General features: G+C 52.1%; 1 protein-coding gene across 1 annotated transcript; it reads left to right on the top strand.

Moving 5' to 3' along the window:
• The first annotated feature begins 6 nt into the window (after positions 1-6).
• Positions 7-11,196, top strand: CSPG5 (chondroitin sulfate proteoglycan 5). The gene is made up of 4 exons (XM_006914878.2): positions 7-1,071; positions 3,816-4,004; positions 5,827-5,902; positions 10,668-11,196. The coding sequence occupies exons 1-4, from the start codon at positions 293-295 to the stop codon at positions 10,827-10,829; spliced, it is 1,206 nt and encodes a 401-aa protein (XP_006914940.1). The 5' UTR covers positions 7-292; the 3' UTR covers positions 10,830-11,196.
• Positions 11,197-14,253: the final 3,057 nt, after the last annotated feature.

Here is a 14,253-nt window from a genome sequence, read left to right as displayed (position 1 = left end):
GAGCGCCCCGGCGTGGGAGCCGCGTTCCAACGACACGCGGGAGAAGGCGGGCCCACCAGCCGCTGGGGGAGGTGAGACCTCGTGGACCGCGCCCGACGGCGAGCAGGCGGTGCTGGGCCGTGGGGCTGGGCCAGAAGACGTGCTGGAGGCGTCGGCAGCGGTAACGGGCACTGCCTGGCTGGATGCTGACAGCCCAGGCCTGGGCGGAGTGACTGTAGAGGCCGGTAGCGGAGACACCCAGGCCCTTCCAGCCACTCTCTCTGCTCCTGCCGAGGCTCTCGAGACGTCATCAATGCCCCGCGCCGTCCCTGACGCTACAGAGGCCAGCGGACCACCCTCCCCCACCCCTGGCCACAAGCTGAACCCAGTCTCAGAACTCCCCAAGGAAAATCCCTTGGAGGTTTGGCTGAACCTGGGAGGCAGCACACCTGACACTCATGAGCCAGAGCCCACGTACCCCTTTCAAGGCACACTGGAGCCCCAGCCGGCGTCAGACATCATTGACATCGACTACTTCGAAGGATTGGATGGTGAGGGCCGTGGCGCTGATCTAGGGAGCTTCCCGGAGTCGCCAGGAACTTCAGAGCACCACCCTGATAGTGAAGGGGAGACCCCTTCCTGGAGCCTGCTTGACTTATACGATGACTTCACCCCCTTTGACGAATCTGACTTCTACCCCACCACCTCCTTCTACGACGACTTAGACGAAGAGGAGGAAGAAGAGGAGGATGACAGAGATGCGGCTGGAGGTGGAGACCTGGAAGATGAAAATGACCTTCTAGTGCCCACTGAGAAGCCTGGTCTGGGGGCTGGGACAGGCCAGCCCACCAGTCGGTGGTATGCTGTCCCTCCACAGCATACTCTGGGGATGGTCCCCGGCAGCAGCATTGCCCTCAGGCCTGGCCCAGGAGAGCCAGGCAGGGACCTGGCCCCAAGTGAGAATGGCACTGAGTGCCGCAGTGGCTTTGTGCGGCATAATGGCTCTTGCCGGTCAGTGTGCGACCTCTTCCCAAGTTACTGTCACAATGGCGGCCAGTGCTACCTGGTGGAGAACATAGGGGCCTTCTGCAGGTAAGAGTGTGGCACACAGGTGCACAGGGACTTGTAAAAGAACTCCTGACAAGTGTGAGGCAGACTTGGCAAAGTGGGGGTGTGACAGGCACAACTTCTGAGAGGTTGTGCATCCGTGGGATTCCCAGGTCAGGAGATGCTTGCCTGGGCATCTCGTACAGAACTACTTGTTCACTGCCCTGCCTGTGATCTCATCACTAGGAGACGTTCCTCAGAAATAAGATGCTGTGTTCCTCTAAGTGTTGTGTCTTTTACCCAACCACTAAACTATAAAGGCAAAATAAGGGTTTAGGAAACAGGTCTTTGCTGGCTTGAGGGGTTTTCATTGAGGAGTTCTGTCTACACTGGCAGAAAGAGTAGGCCCATAAACCTGCTTGGCGGGAAAGATCGCTGCCGAGCACTCCCTGTGGGCCACGTGTGTGGTAGGAGGAGGGCCCGTCTCCCTGCGGGCGTAAGTGGGGGGCGGGCATGTCAAGTTAGAGCAAGGGCCTCCTCTGTGGGAGCAGACCCAGAGAGCAGCCACTCGGGCCATGTCGAGTGCAGTCTTTCTTGGCATAGCAGACGTAGTGGGGTGTCTTACCTTTGGGTCGTGCTGTTTTCCCTTCCACCTTGATTTTTGTTTTCCTTGGAATACCCAGTCCAGGATGTTTGAAAGACTCAGAGAGTTCAGTGTCCCTAATGACATTGTCTGCAGCCTCCATCCCATGCCTCATCAGTAATTACCCTATATACCTGTCCTCACGGCGAGGTCATTAACCTGCTGGAGAGCCCCCTGGCTTATTCTGGAAGAATTGCAAGTCAGGGGCGGTCTGGGTGGTTTGCTTGTCCCCATCCTTACAGGCCCTGGAAGTGGAGTAGCACCCTCAGATTGCTCTGGGACTTGTTTCCTTTGGTCCTAGGAGGGGCATTTCTGTAATCTGGGTGTCTTTTTTGAGTGTCACTCCCAATGTGTCTTTTCCTTGGCCTTTCTGGAGGTGTGTGAAGAATTCAAATTCTGAAGCTCTTGATGTTCCGATAAAAAATAACATAGAAAGCGTGAATGTTGTGCCTTTGTCATCAAAGCTTGAGTTCCAGTCCCTTCCTGTGAAGTCGTTTCCTGTAAATGATCCTGACATTAGAGTCACTCATATAGGATGTGTCCACACAGTTCTGATTGGAGTTCTTGAGCCATTGCCAAAAGGAGGCATGTAATCAAGAAATTATGGCAGTAAGACCTTGCTGGTTGGTTAAAGACTACCAGAAATATGGGGGCAGCCTGTGCTTTTGTTCCTCGGACTTTAGTTGGGGGGCACTGTAGTGCTGAATTTAGCATGGAAGCTGTGGAATCTCTGTGCAAAACCATCTCTGTCATTCCACTGGAGGTCTGAGTTTTCACCTTCAAAGTAAGCTCCCATCAGAGTATGAAATTTGGAGCCCTTGATGCTCCTGGAGAGCTAGGAAAGCTCCCCAGACCTGCTGGCGCTCTCAGGGGGTTACCGAGTGGAAGAATAAGCCTGTCCTCACTGAGCCGCATGCCTGTGCGACCATGGATCCACCGTGGATCCTGCCTCAGCAGGGCTTCTGCACAGGTCCACCCCAGGTCCCCTTGCTCAGCATCCTTCCCAGGACCACACGTGGGCCTCCTTACCAGAGATCCCTCCAGCTGTGTACACCCAGGCCGGCTCTGGCTCGGAAACTGCTTTGCATTCCACTCACAGGAGACTGCTGAGCCCTTAGTTGCAGACTGCAGTGTGCCTTTGTCTCTGTCACCCTGACCCACTGCAGAGAAACGATCAGAGCTATGGCAGAACTTCTCGGGAATAGTGGGTTAGAGGGATCGGCCCTCCCCGCCATCCTCATGCAGATAGCCTCCCCATGACTGCAGAGGGTCATTTGGAAAAGAAAGAATTCCCTGTTAGCCATGTCTCCCCACCCCGTTCTGGGTGTGGAGTAGCCAATTCTCCTTTCTCTTGTCTGTTATTCACCCTGAGGTTCATGTCCTCCCTCCTTTGCCTGCCTCTGTATCCTTCCACATCTTTCTTCTTTGAAGCAGCCTGGTTCCCATGGAAACAGCAATGTCATTGGAAGAGTTGGAGCCTGGGAATGTCCCCAAGGGCAGGAGAAAGTCACTCAACAAAAGGACTAAAACCCACCCGGAGGGTTGATTCTCACTAGGCTTTCATGACAGTTCTCATGGTGATAGGACAGGAAGCTATAGGGGCAGAACTTTGGAGGCTGCAGAGGTAGGAGTGGAACATACATCCATCTTTGTGCTTGTCCTTGCCTGTCACTCCCCTCTTTTTCAGTGTCTGGTTAGCCACGCGCACTAGATGGGTCTGCCGAGCAACAAGATAGGTTTCCGTGGTAGGGTGGATCCTCCTGTTCATCTTTCTTTCATCCAGAGCCCCAGGTTGGCGGCTGAGAGAATCCCGTGATTGTTCTCATTGAAGCTGTGAGGTGAAAAACCAGGGTTCCCTCCTCCATCATTTCACAGCCACACGAGTGACCAGTTCTCTCCGTTTCTCAGCTCCCATGACGTACTTTTATGTCATGAATCTCAGAGCTGCCTGGCTCACTGCATAGGGGGTTTGTAAAGACGGGGCAAGAAGATCAGCTGTAAGGCCTGCACAGGGTGGAGGCATCACAGCCCCTCTAGACGGTCCTGGGAACAGGATTGGAGCGAAGTACTGGAGTCGGGGACCGGGCCGTGGCTGTGGCCAGGGCGGCCTGCCTGTCGCCGCGGTCTCACGCTGTCGCTGCTGCAGGTGCAACACGCAGGACTACATGTGGCACAAGGGGATGCGCTGCGAGTCCATCATCACCGACTTCCAGGTGATGTGCGTCGCCGTCGGCTCCGCCGCCCTTGTGCTGCTCCTGCTCTTCATGATGACCGTGTTCTTCGCCAAGAAGCTCTACCTGCTCAAGACGGAGAACAGCAAGCTGCGTAGGACCAAGTGAGTCTGCATCAGCCAGCCCACCCCCAGCCCTGCGGCAGCACCCCTCCATCCCGGGTTGTGTTTTTCACACCGAGGAGTCACGCGAGGGTATCCATTCCTGCACAGAACGTGCTGGACCTGCAGCAGAGGCTAAGCCCCTGTGGCATGCCGCAGCTATCTGGCACCATTTCCCCACAGCCGCACCCGGGCTGGAGGGTGCTTAAAGAAAAAGCATCCAGCATATATATGTAGCAACTCCCAGCTCCAGTCCCCAAGTAAGTCCCTGTGCTTGGTCCCCCGCCCCCGCCTGACTATACCTGTGTCATCCTGGGTCTTTGACAGCCAGGGGCCAGTATGAGGATTCCACTCACAAATCAGCACGAAGTAACCCCAGCTCCCTCAAATCTCGAGGGAGCTCAATACCAGCTCCTCCCCAGCAAGCGCTGAGGAGAAGGGTTAGCACTGCTCTGCTGCATTGCTTTTCAAAGCTTGTCAACCCTGGGTTCACACAGAATGCAGGGAGCTTAAGGAAATCCTGTTTACCTCTCCTAAGTGGAATTTGGGGGGTGAAGGGTGCTCGGTCTGAATTCCTCTGCTGTGGATTTTAAGGGCCACATGGGGATAGAGAGTCTCATTTCAGCTCTGCTCTTAGCAGAGGAGCGACTGCTGCCTGGGTGTGAAAATCAACATGCATTTACTCTTTAAGTCCATGCCTTGAATGCTCAATCGTGACCTTACACACTGTGAGAGAATCACTCTTCTCATTAAGTAGAGAACCTTCGGAAGTGTCACAAGAGTCACAAAAGGCAGAGATTGGAGTTCAGCTTCCTTGGGGCCCAAAAGACAATTTACGCAGAACTGCACCCACCACCCTTTCAACTTGTCGCCTTATGAATCCCCTCCCCCTGACCTGAGACTCCCTCCAGAGAATGTGACCGAGGGCCTTTCCCTGGGTCCTGGGAAAAGGACAAAACGCCAGCTGTTGCTCCTTTGCTGGGTAAACTCATGCAACGCACGGATGCCTGCAGCTCTGCAGCCTTTCAGCTAACCGTCATGGGGCTGAGGGGGCCTCTCCATTGTGCCTGTGCATTGAGGCAGGGCCGTATCTGTGCACGTGATCACAAGCCAGGACCCTTGGCTCCTCATGGCTACACCAAGGGGGTGTGTGGCAAAAGAGAGGGGAGAGGAGATGGGACCACCTATCAGGACAGCAGCTGATGAGGATGGAGAGAAAAAGGAGCAACTAACTGCCCGGGGAGAGGAGAAGCAGGAGCCGTGGCGAGGGACGGGGCCTTCCTGTGCGTTTTGCGCAGAGGACGGCTCGCGAACCCCTGCAGCTCAAATGCTGCCTCCCCGTTTCCCTCTGCAAACCTCTTTCCCAAGCCTGGTTTTGGCTCCGATCATGTCGCATGTGCTCCATGCACTACAGATACCACAGTAGTTTATTTAGTCTAAGATGCACATTTTTTTTTTCACATATTAACATCTCTGAAATTGGATTGTGTCTTACAATCGCTGGCATCTGATAATCGCTGTTGGCCAGATGGCATTCATGATGTGGTTGTAATTGCCTGGCGTGGTCATAGCTGTTCATATCGTTGTCAGTTCTTTATCCAAAGTCTAAATGAGCTACTTCAAGGATATAACAAAAACTCTGGGTGATAGGGAAGTACTGGATCGTGATTTAAATGGTAGTTTTTTCTTAGTGATACGTCATATAATGGTGCATCTTATCACAGTTCACGGCATTTGATGAAATAGAGTATTTGACCCACGAAGCTTTCGTCAGAGTTGGCCATGATCATTTCACTTACGTTTTTCCCTTTTCTCTCCCACCCAGCAAATTCCGGACCCCATCTGAGCTCCACAACGATAACTTCTCCCTCTCCACCATCGCCGAGGGCTCTCACCTAAATGTAAGGAAACTTTGAGACACTTCTGTACCCCCACCCACCCATGCCCGTGCCTTGGCTCACGATGATGACGTCATCTGTCAGGTCACTCGTGTCTTCTCCACGCCTCCCCTGTGCATGGCGAAGCCCCCGGCCGTGCCGTTGGTCCGTTTTGGAGTGCGGAGCCACCCCTCGGAGCCCTGGAGATCAGCTCAGGGCAGCCGGTCAGGGCGGCGAAGGTAGAAATCAGGGCTTGATGGCGTAGGTTGTACAGAAAGGTTTTTTTTAGGATGACTCGAGATATTGAGCTTCATCTAGACTTTTGCAGTCTGATTTTTATCTTTCTACTTTCTATGTGAAGGAGAAAGACTGCTTTTATGGCTGTGGAACTTCCTGGCAGCCATCGAAGTAAGAGGTGGTCGTTCTTTGGGAATGAGTGGAAAAACCTCTGGGATGGCTGGAAAAACAGTGTCCCTGACATTGTCCGAGGCCCCGAAAAACTAACAGGCTTATGTCCACTGATTATGGCTGAGGAGAGCACAGAACACTGAGGGAACCGTAAGTCTGGGGGTAAATTCTATTCTTAGGAGGATGGGCTCATAAATATCACTTGAAACCCAATAAAAGGACCCAACAGACCATTTTCTTAAGGCCCTGGCCTAGTGCGTTGTCTGGACCAGACTAACCAGTAAGATACTGGGTATCGTCAGAGGAATTTCAGAAACAAAGCAGAAACCATCCAAGTCCCAAATCGTGTCACATCCAAACCCAAGAATTCTGCATGTAGCGCAGGCTCCGTACCCCAAGGTAAATGCATCGTTACACACATAAACTGAGACTGTGCAGGGGGAAACAGTGTAGTGTAAGAGGAAATTCGAAGACGTTCTTTGCCATAATGGACCATAGAGTATCAGAGCTCACGGGAGCCATAATGGTGTAGGCCAGTGCCATCCAGTTTCTGGGCGGTAGAATGTTCTGTAGCTGCATTGTGCCTACAGCAGCCAGGAGCTACCTGTAGGTGCTGCCGTATCAGACGGCACAGATCAAGACCATTGTCTCCTTTTTATAGGTGGGGGAAGAGTAGCCCCCGAAGGGGAGAGAGAGAATAAAGGTAAATGAGACCTTGGTCCCCAAACTCAGAAAAGGAAAAACTCAGCCTAGTAGAGGGACGAGCAAAGGGGTTAATTTAAATAAGAGATGAAAGAGGTTAATTCAAGATAGTTTTTTAAAGTCTCCGATATAAAAGGTAGAGAAAGAACAGATATTATTTTACTTGGTATGCACCAAAATAGTAATAAGTTCAAAATGGGCACACTAACCCAGGAAACAAGATGTCCTATGAACTCTGAGGCTCATCACCACAAGACACAGGTGGCGTGAGGGCAGGCAGGGTCTCGCCCATGTTGGGACACTGTCCCTGCCTTTCCCAGCCCCTGTCAGTGACACTTGGTTGTCGTTTAAGGAACACTAGTGAGTGGCCGACTGCAGGGTCTCAGTTCCACCGTCTGATCTGCCATCCCGTCTGTGTGGGGCTGCAGGTCTGACTCGTGTGGTGGCTCCTGCAGTCAGGGTCCTCGCTGTCCATGGAGGATGGGGGCCCTGGGGAGAGTTTCCAGCTTGTGCATTTCCTGTACCCCAGGAACAGACGCCTTTCCTCTTCGCGAGGAGGGAGGGGGAGGACGTAGCTTCTCCGGGAGGCCTTGGGCGCGTGGGCCAGTGCAAGAATTTCCACTTCTTGGCTGACCCAGCTTAGAGGAAAGCAGGGCATCCGTCCGTGAAGGCCAACACTGACCGCGAGTTCAGACTATGGCAAGCAGAAAACAGAGTGGAACAAGGGTGGCCAGCCGCGGGGCACCGTGCCTGAGAAGGGCCGTGAGTGGTCTGGGCAGCACTCAGGGCATCATGCAGGGCAGTGCAAGATGAGGCTCTGGTGGCCTCTGGCTCCTCTTGGTCTTGAGGGTCATTTCCGCCTGGCATCGTTCCCTTGGCTTGTGCCCCAGGGGACATTCTGTCCCCTCTGCCCAAGCTCTGAGCGTGTGAGGGGATGACTTTCCTGTCCGGCAGGGAATGTACTAGCAGATTTTCTACCTTCATTCCTAATTCTCTCCACCTAGCCCAAGTCAGACACGATCACGTTCAAGGTCTGTGGGCACTGACGGTTAAGACAGTTGCCACTTTATCATGAAGTGAAGCCCTGTTCATTGCTTCAGGCACCACACTGATTGCTTGAAAGTGAGGCTGGCAGCCGGATGAAGGTGAGAAAGCCTCCAGGTTAGCCGGGAGGTGGACCGAGGGGCACCCAAATCAAACCTGCCCATGTAGTCTCTCCCCATCCCTTCCCCTCAAATTTCCTTTTTGGTATTGCTGTCTCCTAAAATTTTGGAGAGTTCTATTTATCTTAATAGAGGGGTGATTTCTTTCACATAAGTAAAGTAGACTGAGTGGGTCATTTTCCTGCCCGGTCCCAGTCATCTCTGAAAAGCCACTCTCTGAAAAGCTTTCCAACCAGAAACGAGCTTTGGGCCTGCGGTGGGGGAAGGCTAAGTCGCGGGGATCTGCTGTGTCCACGGCACTTCCCTTGCCCCTGCTGCTCGCCGGTGCCCTCCCGGGCTGCCAGGCGGCCCTGCAGCTGGGGAGCCGGTGGCCGCGTGAGTGGGAGCCCTTTGTGTAGCTGAGCTGCCAGCCCCGGAAGCATCCGGGGGAAAAGGGGTCCCAGGGGGGATGGCGAGTGTGTAGGAAGCTAGACACTGTCCAGGTGCACAGCGTGAATGAAGTCACCTGGAGTCCTCGGGCAAACTGCTGGGTCTCGCAGCTGTCTGCGGAACGTCGTGGCTATGACTCGGTCCTCCTAGACTTGACAGACCTTCCGAGATTTCAGTTTGCTGCTGGGACTTGTCCATGGCGTCCCTTAGAGCAACCCCCCCGCCCCCTGTTTAAATCTTTCTAACTTCTCAGACTCCGCTTTTCCATGGCTTTGGTAAAGCTCTGTGAGCCGCCTCTCCTGATCGAGGTGTGTGTTTGGACAAGGAGGGTCCAGGCCTGAGCCCACACAGTACTGCTGGGCTGGAGGCAGTGTGCCAGGAGTAGGGGCACGCAGCACTTCCCAGGACTTATGCCAGATGGAGGTCCTGCTCGCTCGTGATGATGGCAGGCAGGCCTTCTGCTGAGGGAGTCTGCAGCCCTGGGCACAATAGGGTCGTGCTCTGGGGGACACACCTGGTCAGCAGAGCCCCATCTGGGTTCGGACCCTCGCTCACCTGTTCCGTGTGTGGGCAGTACTAGCTTGTCTGACAGCGTTATTTGATACCCGTGCTCCTTATTTTTAGAATGCAGTTCGCCCACCTAGAATGCAGTTCGCCCACCCGTTGGCCCAGAAGGCAGTTTCCTCATCTATCCAAATGCCCTGAGCCCTCAAGGGGCCGGGTTTAATCTGGGCGCCCACATACACGGCGTCAAAACTCCTGACGCCCAGGTCTGTAAGGACTCCCTAATCCACTTCCCTTCACATCATGAGAATGTCCCTGTGCCCCCACAGGCCCCGAAGAGTGTACGATGTGCTGGGGAGAGCCGCAGGCGGAGATTATCTTGAGTGTTATCCTCGTAAGTGAGTCTTCTCCTCATAAGAGGAAAGGCGCGCGTAGGCCATCCTGTCTTTGACATCCACAGCGCTTTCTCCAGGGTCTGCAATGGCCCAGCCCTCGAGCGTCCATGCCCAGCGCCCGATCCTTCAAAGCATGCTGATTACCTCGAATTTTGGAAGGGGTTAAAATAAGGATCTGAGCTGGCTGGTCAGATAGGGACATTCTCTGCCCTTCTTGCCAGCCATGGACCTGCCTGGGTGGTTACACAGCCTCTTTGATCAGCAGAGTTCCAGTAGCCATTTGGGGCATCCGAGAAGGAATTGAGGCCCACTGGATTGCACTGGGCGTGACCCCCGTGGGGGCCTCAGAAGAAAGAGCCGTGGGAAGGCTGGAGTTGCCACAGGTGTTCTCTGAGCTCCCAAAATGCAGGATTGGAGGACTCTGTGCTGGTGTAGGTGTCCTGAAAACCTGTAACATGCAAATGCAGTTCAGGTTTGGCAGCCGTCAGAGGGCTACTGGCAGCATACATGGGTAGGCGGGAGGGCACGGTAGAGGTCAGACGTGGGGGTGAGCCAGCGGCACAAATAGCATCTGTTGTAGAGAATGGCAGATCATCGGGGCCTTGGACTCATTCGGGCTCACACTGAGGAAACACCTTGTAAGTCAGCGTCTTTGTCGTAGATCAACTTCTGAGGGTAAGAGGCTCGCACGCCTCTGGGCTCCCGTCAGGACGTGTACTTGCCGTGGGGAGAGGGACCCGAGCTTTGCCAGGAGAAGCTCTGTGCCTGACTGTGGCCCCGTACGCACCCCACTGTCTGCCTGGCCAGCCTTGTTCCTTGACCACGACCTTTCTGTGAGAACAGAACTCACACACGGAGGGCCGTGGGAGGGGGCGCCAGGCCGGCCAATAGGAGTCCCAGCAGGTGAGACTGTAGAGGGACCAGGCCAAGCATTAAAAGGGGCTGTTTCTCCCCAATCTCTGTCAAGGAGAAAAGTCGTGATCCAGTCACCTGTCCAGTTTTCATGTCTCTGGCCAGCGTTTTTGAGGATGACTTTCCTGAAAAGTAGCTGCTAGTGAGTCGCTGTGGTTCCTTCAGGTCTCGGAGTTTCCGTCCTTTTTTTCAGTTCTGCTTCTTTCAGCCAGACAGAAAAGCCCAAGCCCATCGTCTCCTTCCTGTCCACTCCCCTCACCCTTTTTCCTCTTCCAGGATGATCCTGGTGCTCCCCACAAAATCCAGGAAGTCCTCAAGTCCTGCCTGAAAGAGGAGGAGTCATTTAACATCCAGAACTCCATGTCGCCCAAACTGGAGGGTGGCAAAGGCGACCAGGCAGACTTGGAGGTGAACTGTCTTCAGAACAACTTGACCTAAAGCAGAGCAAGGAGATAGGCACTGAACTGGGGGGTGGGGGGTGGGGGGGGGAGAAGCGTGGCCCCTCTTGTACAGAGTCTATTTCTTGTAACCATTTGTTAAACTCTTTTCTTTTTCTGATCTCATGGCATGCTTTAACGTATTTTGTACAGGAGGGTGAAAAACAAAAAAACAAAATAAGCAAAGAACTTGAACAGAATTGCATACGTGGGGTTGTTCGTCTGTGCTGTCTGTACATTGCTTCTGCTGCTGCGATTTCTAAACCTATACTGTTATTCAACTGACTTTTTTTTTTTGTACTTTGATCCACCTTTTTTTGAAATACCAGTAAAAAAACAAAGTTCTTGAAATAAAACTTTTTAAAAAGCCATTTTCCTAATGTCATTGTGTCCACTCCCTACCCATTCTTACAGTTTAAGTTGAATTCTTACTTTCATTGAAGATGTTTATTTATACATGTTTGAAACTCCTGTGTATTTGTCAGGTCGGGCTCCCATAACAAAGTGCCACAGACTAGGTGGCTTGAACAATAGAAATTTTAAAAACAATTCTGGAGGCTGGAAGTCCAAGATTAGGGTGCCAACAGAGTTTGTTTCTGACAAGGCCTGTCTTTTTGTCTTGCTAATGCTGTATGGCCTTCACGCTGTGTCCTCACATGGCCTTTTCCCTGGGCGTATTGGGAGAGAGGGAGCGGGAAGAGAGAGAGAAAGAGAGAGAGAGAGAGGGATCTGGTCTTTTTCCTCTTCTGATATCAGGCTAGGGCCCCACCCTGATGACCCCATTTAACCTTATAGGTCCTACCTCCAACACGGTCACATCAGGAGTTAGGGCTTTAACATACAACTTTTGGAGGGAGAGGGGACACCATTCAATCCATACCAGTCTGCAGCAGCTACTATTAAGAATACTCTTTTCTTCTTTCATAGATATTTATTCAGTCCTTACTCAGCCGGGTGCTATGCTGGGCGCCGGGAACTCTAGTTGAGTAAGATGGACCCTAACGTCAACAAGTTTACCAGTGTACTTGAGAAACACACTTGTAAACAATACAGTACATGGGTCCTTATTGTAGTAGAGGTATATACAAAGCTGTGAGAGTTGGAGTTATGAGTTCAGGAAAGCTCAAGAACAGAGGTTTAAATTGGACTTTGAAGGATGAAGAGGCTTTTCAGGATGATACAGAAGAGGACATTCAAGGCAGAGGGAAGTCATGCTATGTGACTAGAGATTGTGAGATGGAAGGGTCCTAGGTGATGAGGTTGGAAAGGGCAATTTAGGACAGAGTGTGAAGGGCCTTGTACGCCATTAAACACAGGGCTGAGGCAAGGTCGGGTTTATTTTCTGAGATACCTGTGGAGACAGTGGCGAAGGCAGAATGGGGATTATAGCAACCCAGGCAATCAGCGAGGATGTATTAGAAAGAGAGTTAAGAGTTCGAATAGCCGGAATTACTACTGAGGGAGTTTTCTAGAACTTTGCCTGTGTACCATGTGTGATAATTCCAATAGCTGGAATCCCTTTGAGTGTGTTTCTCTTTCCCAATTTCTGCTGGTTCTCCCTGATTTGTCTTTTCATGTGCCTTATTATTTTTTATTTTGTGCTGGACATTGTATTTGAAAAATTAATTGTTCATTGAAATGTTCCGAGGTCTAGAATAATTTCTTCTCTTAGGGAGGGTTTTTGTTTGCTCCTGTCAGGTGCCCAGGGGCACTAGAATTCTGGGATCACATTACTCCAGCTGCAAGGTTGGATATTTCCCAGACGACAGCGCTATCAGACTGTGCAATGGCTGGTTTGCTTTTGGTTCATCCTTACCCTTGGGACACAATCCCTGGGTTCACAGCCCAAGACAGGCAGTGGTTTATCAGTCCCCCACCTTTGGTAGGTCCTGTACTCCAGCTCCCCCACCCCCTGCAAACTTTCAGAAACACAACTCATCCTTAGTCACCTCTTCCAAGTAGACAGGTGCCTCCAGGGAAGAAGTGGCCTGAATGCCACAAGTGGGCTCACCTGTCTGGATGCCTGTCCTCTCTGGGATGTCAGCCTAGTCACTCTTTAGTATCTTGTTAGCTCTTTGATGCTTCTCAGATGTTTGCATAACTTTTTGGTTGTCCTTAGTGGAAGGATTGATCCAGTTTACCTAGACTCCCATTTACAGACAACAGAGGTCCTCTGTTTTCATCTTGGGACTCTTGCCCAGATGGCATTCAGCTGATGCCGTGAACTCAGTCTGCTCTTTGCTATTGGATAGGGCTGCCTATTGGGATGTTGGGTTATGGCCTGTGCGCATTATGGATTCCCAACCTAACCCTTATCCACTTTGGGGGATTGGCATGGTTCTGCTTAGGACTTCCTATACTCGTGAATTAAGGGACAGACCTGTCTTTCATGGATAGGTACCTCTGGCTCCTTTCATAAGGAGGCCCAGTCAAGAGGGATTGTATGTGAAGCACTTTGTAAGTTCTAAATCCCATCCAGACATAAGGGTTTGTTAGTATTGTGTTTTGTTTTTCCCACAAGAGTATTATGCAATGCAGATCAAAGCCCTTGGCTCTGTTCCACCTCACAGCACATGCAGGAGGGATGGGAAAACCCAGATCGGAAGGGGAGCAGGAGGCAGTGCAGGCCTAATGAATAGAGTTACCAGATGCTGCCAAGAGTCTTTGACCCAGAGGAGGAGCTGACGTGTTGGAATAGGATATATTGATGTCTGTCTGCGCCAGCCCTCCTTCCTGCCCGAGTTTTTGTGCTTCTTGGTGATTGTGCTCCACAGGGCCAGCCAGCCTCCTCTCTGGGGACCTCCAGCTCTGCTGTTAGCTCCCTCATCACATCCTCACCGGAGCCTGGAAACTGGGTCTTAGGACTGGAAAGCACCAATGACAATATTAGAACCCAGACCTCGGACTTCTATTTCCGTGTCCTTTCCTCTGTGTGACATCACACCGTGGACACTTTACAGTTCCTTGTCCTTCCTCATATAGTTTATAGGAATGAGGAGGTTAGCCTGTACGCTGAAAAGCAGCACTAAACACTGGATCCGAGCTCAGAGCAAGAGGCCTCTCCCTTTACAAGTCAAGGACCTCTGAACCTAAGGATCTTCATTTGTACAATCCTGACCTTTTCACAGGACTCTCTAGGCATCGAGGATATAGTAATGAACAAATGGACCCAAAGCCCTGCCTGCTGGAGTTTACTCCTCAGTATCATGAGGCCGTACAAGGTAAGGCATTTGAAAGCAATCTGAGATGCAGAAGGGGCTGTACAAACCCAGCCTCCGGGCCTAGAGGTAAAGGTGAAACCCAGCAAGGGTATAAAGGTGGCTTTGCGGGTCAAGCGAGCAACGAGGCGTGTGAACAGCACCACTGCTGAGAACTCCAGCACAGAACCTTCCCTCAGCCCACAAGCTGGTCGCAGGTATATGAGA

Source organism: Pteropus alecto, unplaced genomic scaffold, assembly GCF_000325575.1.
Source record: "Pteropus alecto unplaced genomic scaffold, ASM32557v1 scaffold156, whole genome shotgun sequence".
Taxonomy (NCBI): Eukaryota; Metazoa; Chordata; class Mammalia; order Chiroptera; family Pteropodidae; genus Pteropus; species Pteropus alecto.
This window is presented reverse-complemented; position numbering and strand designations above follow the sequence as displayed.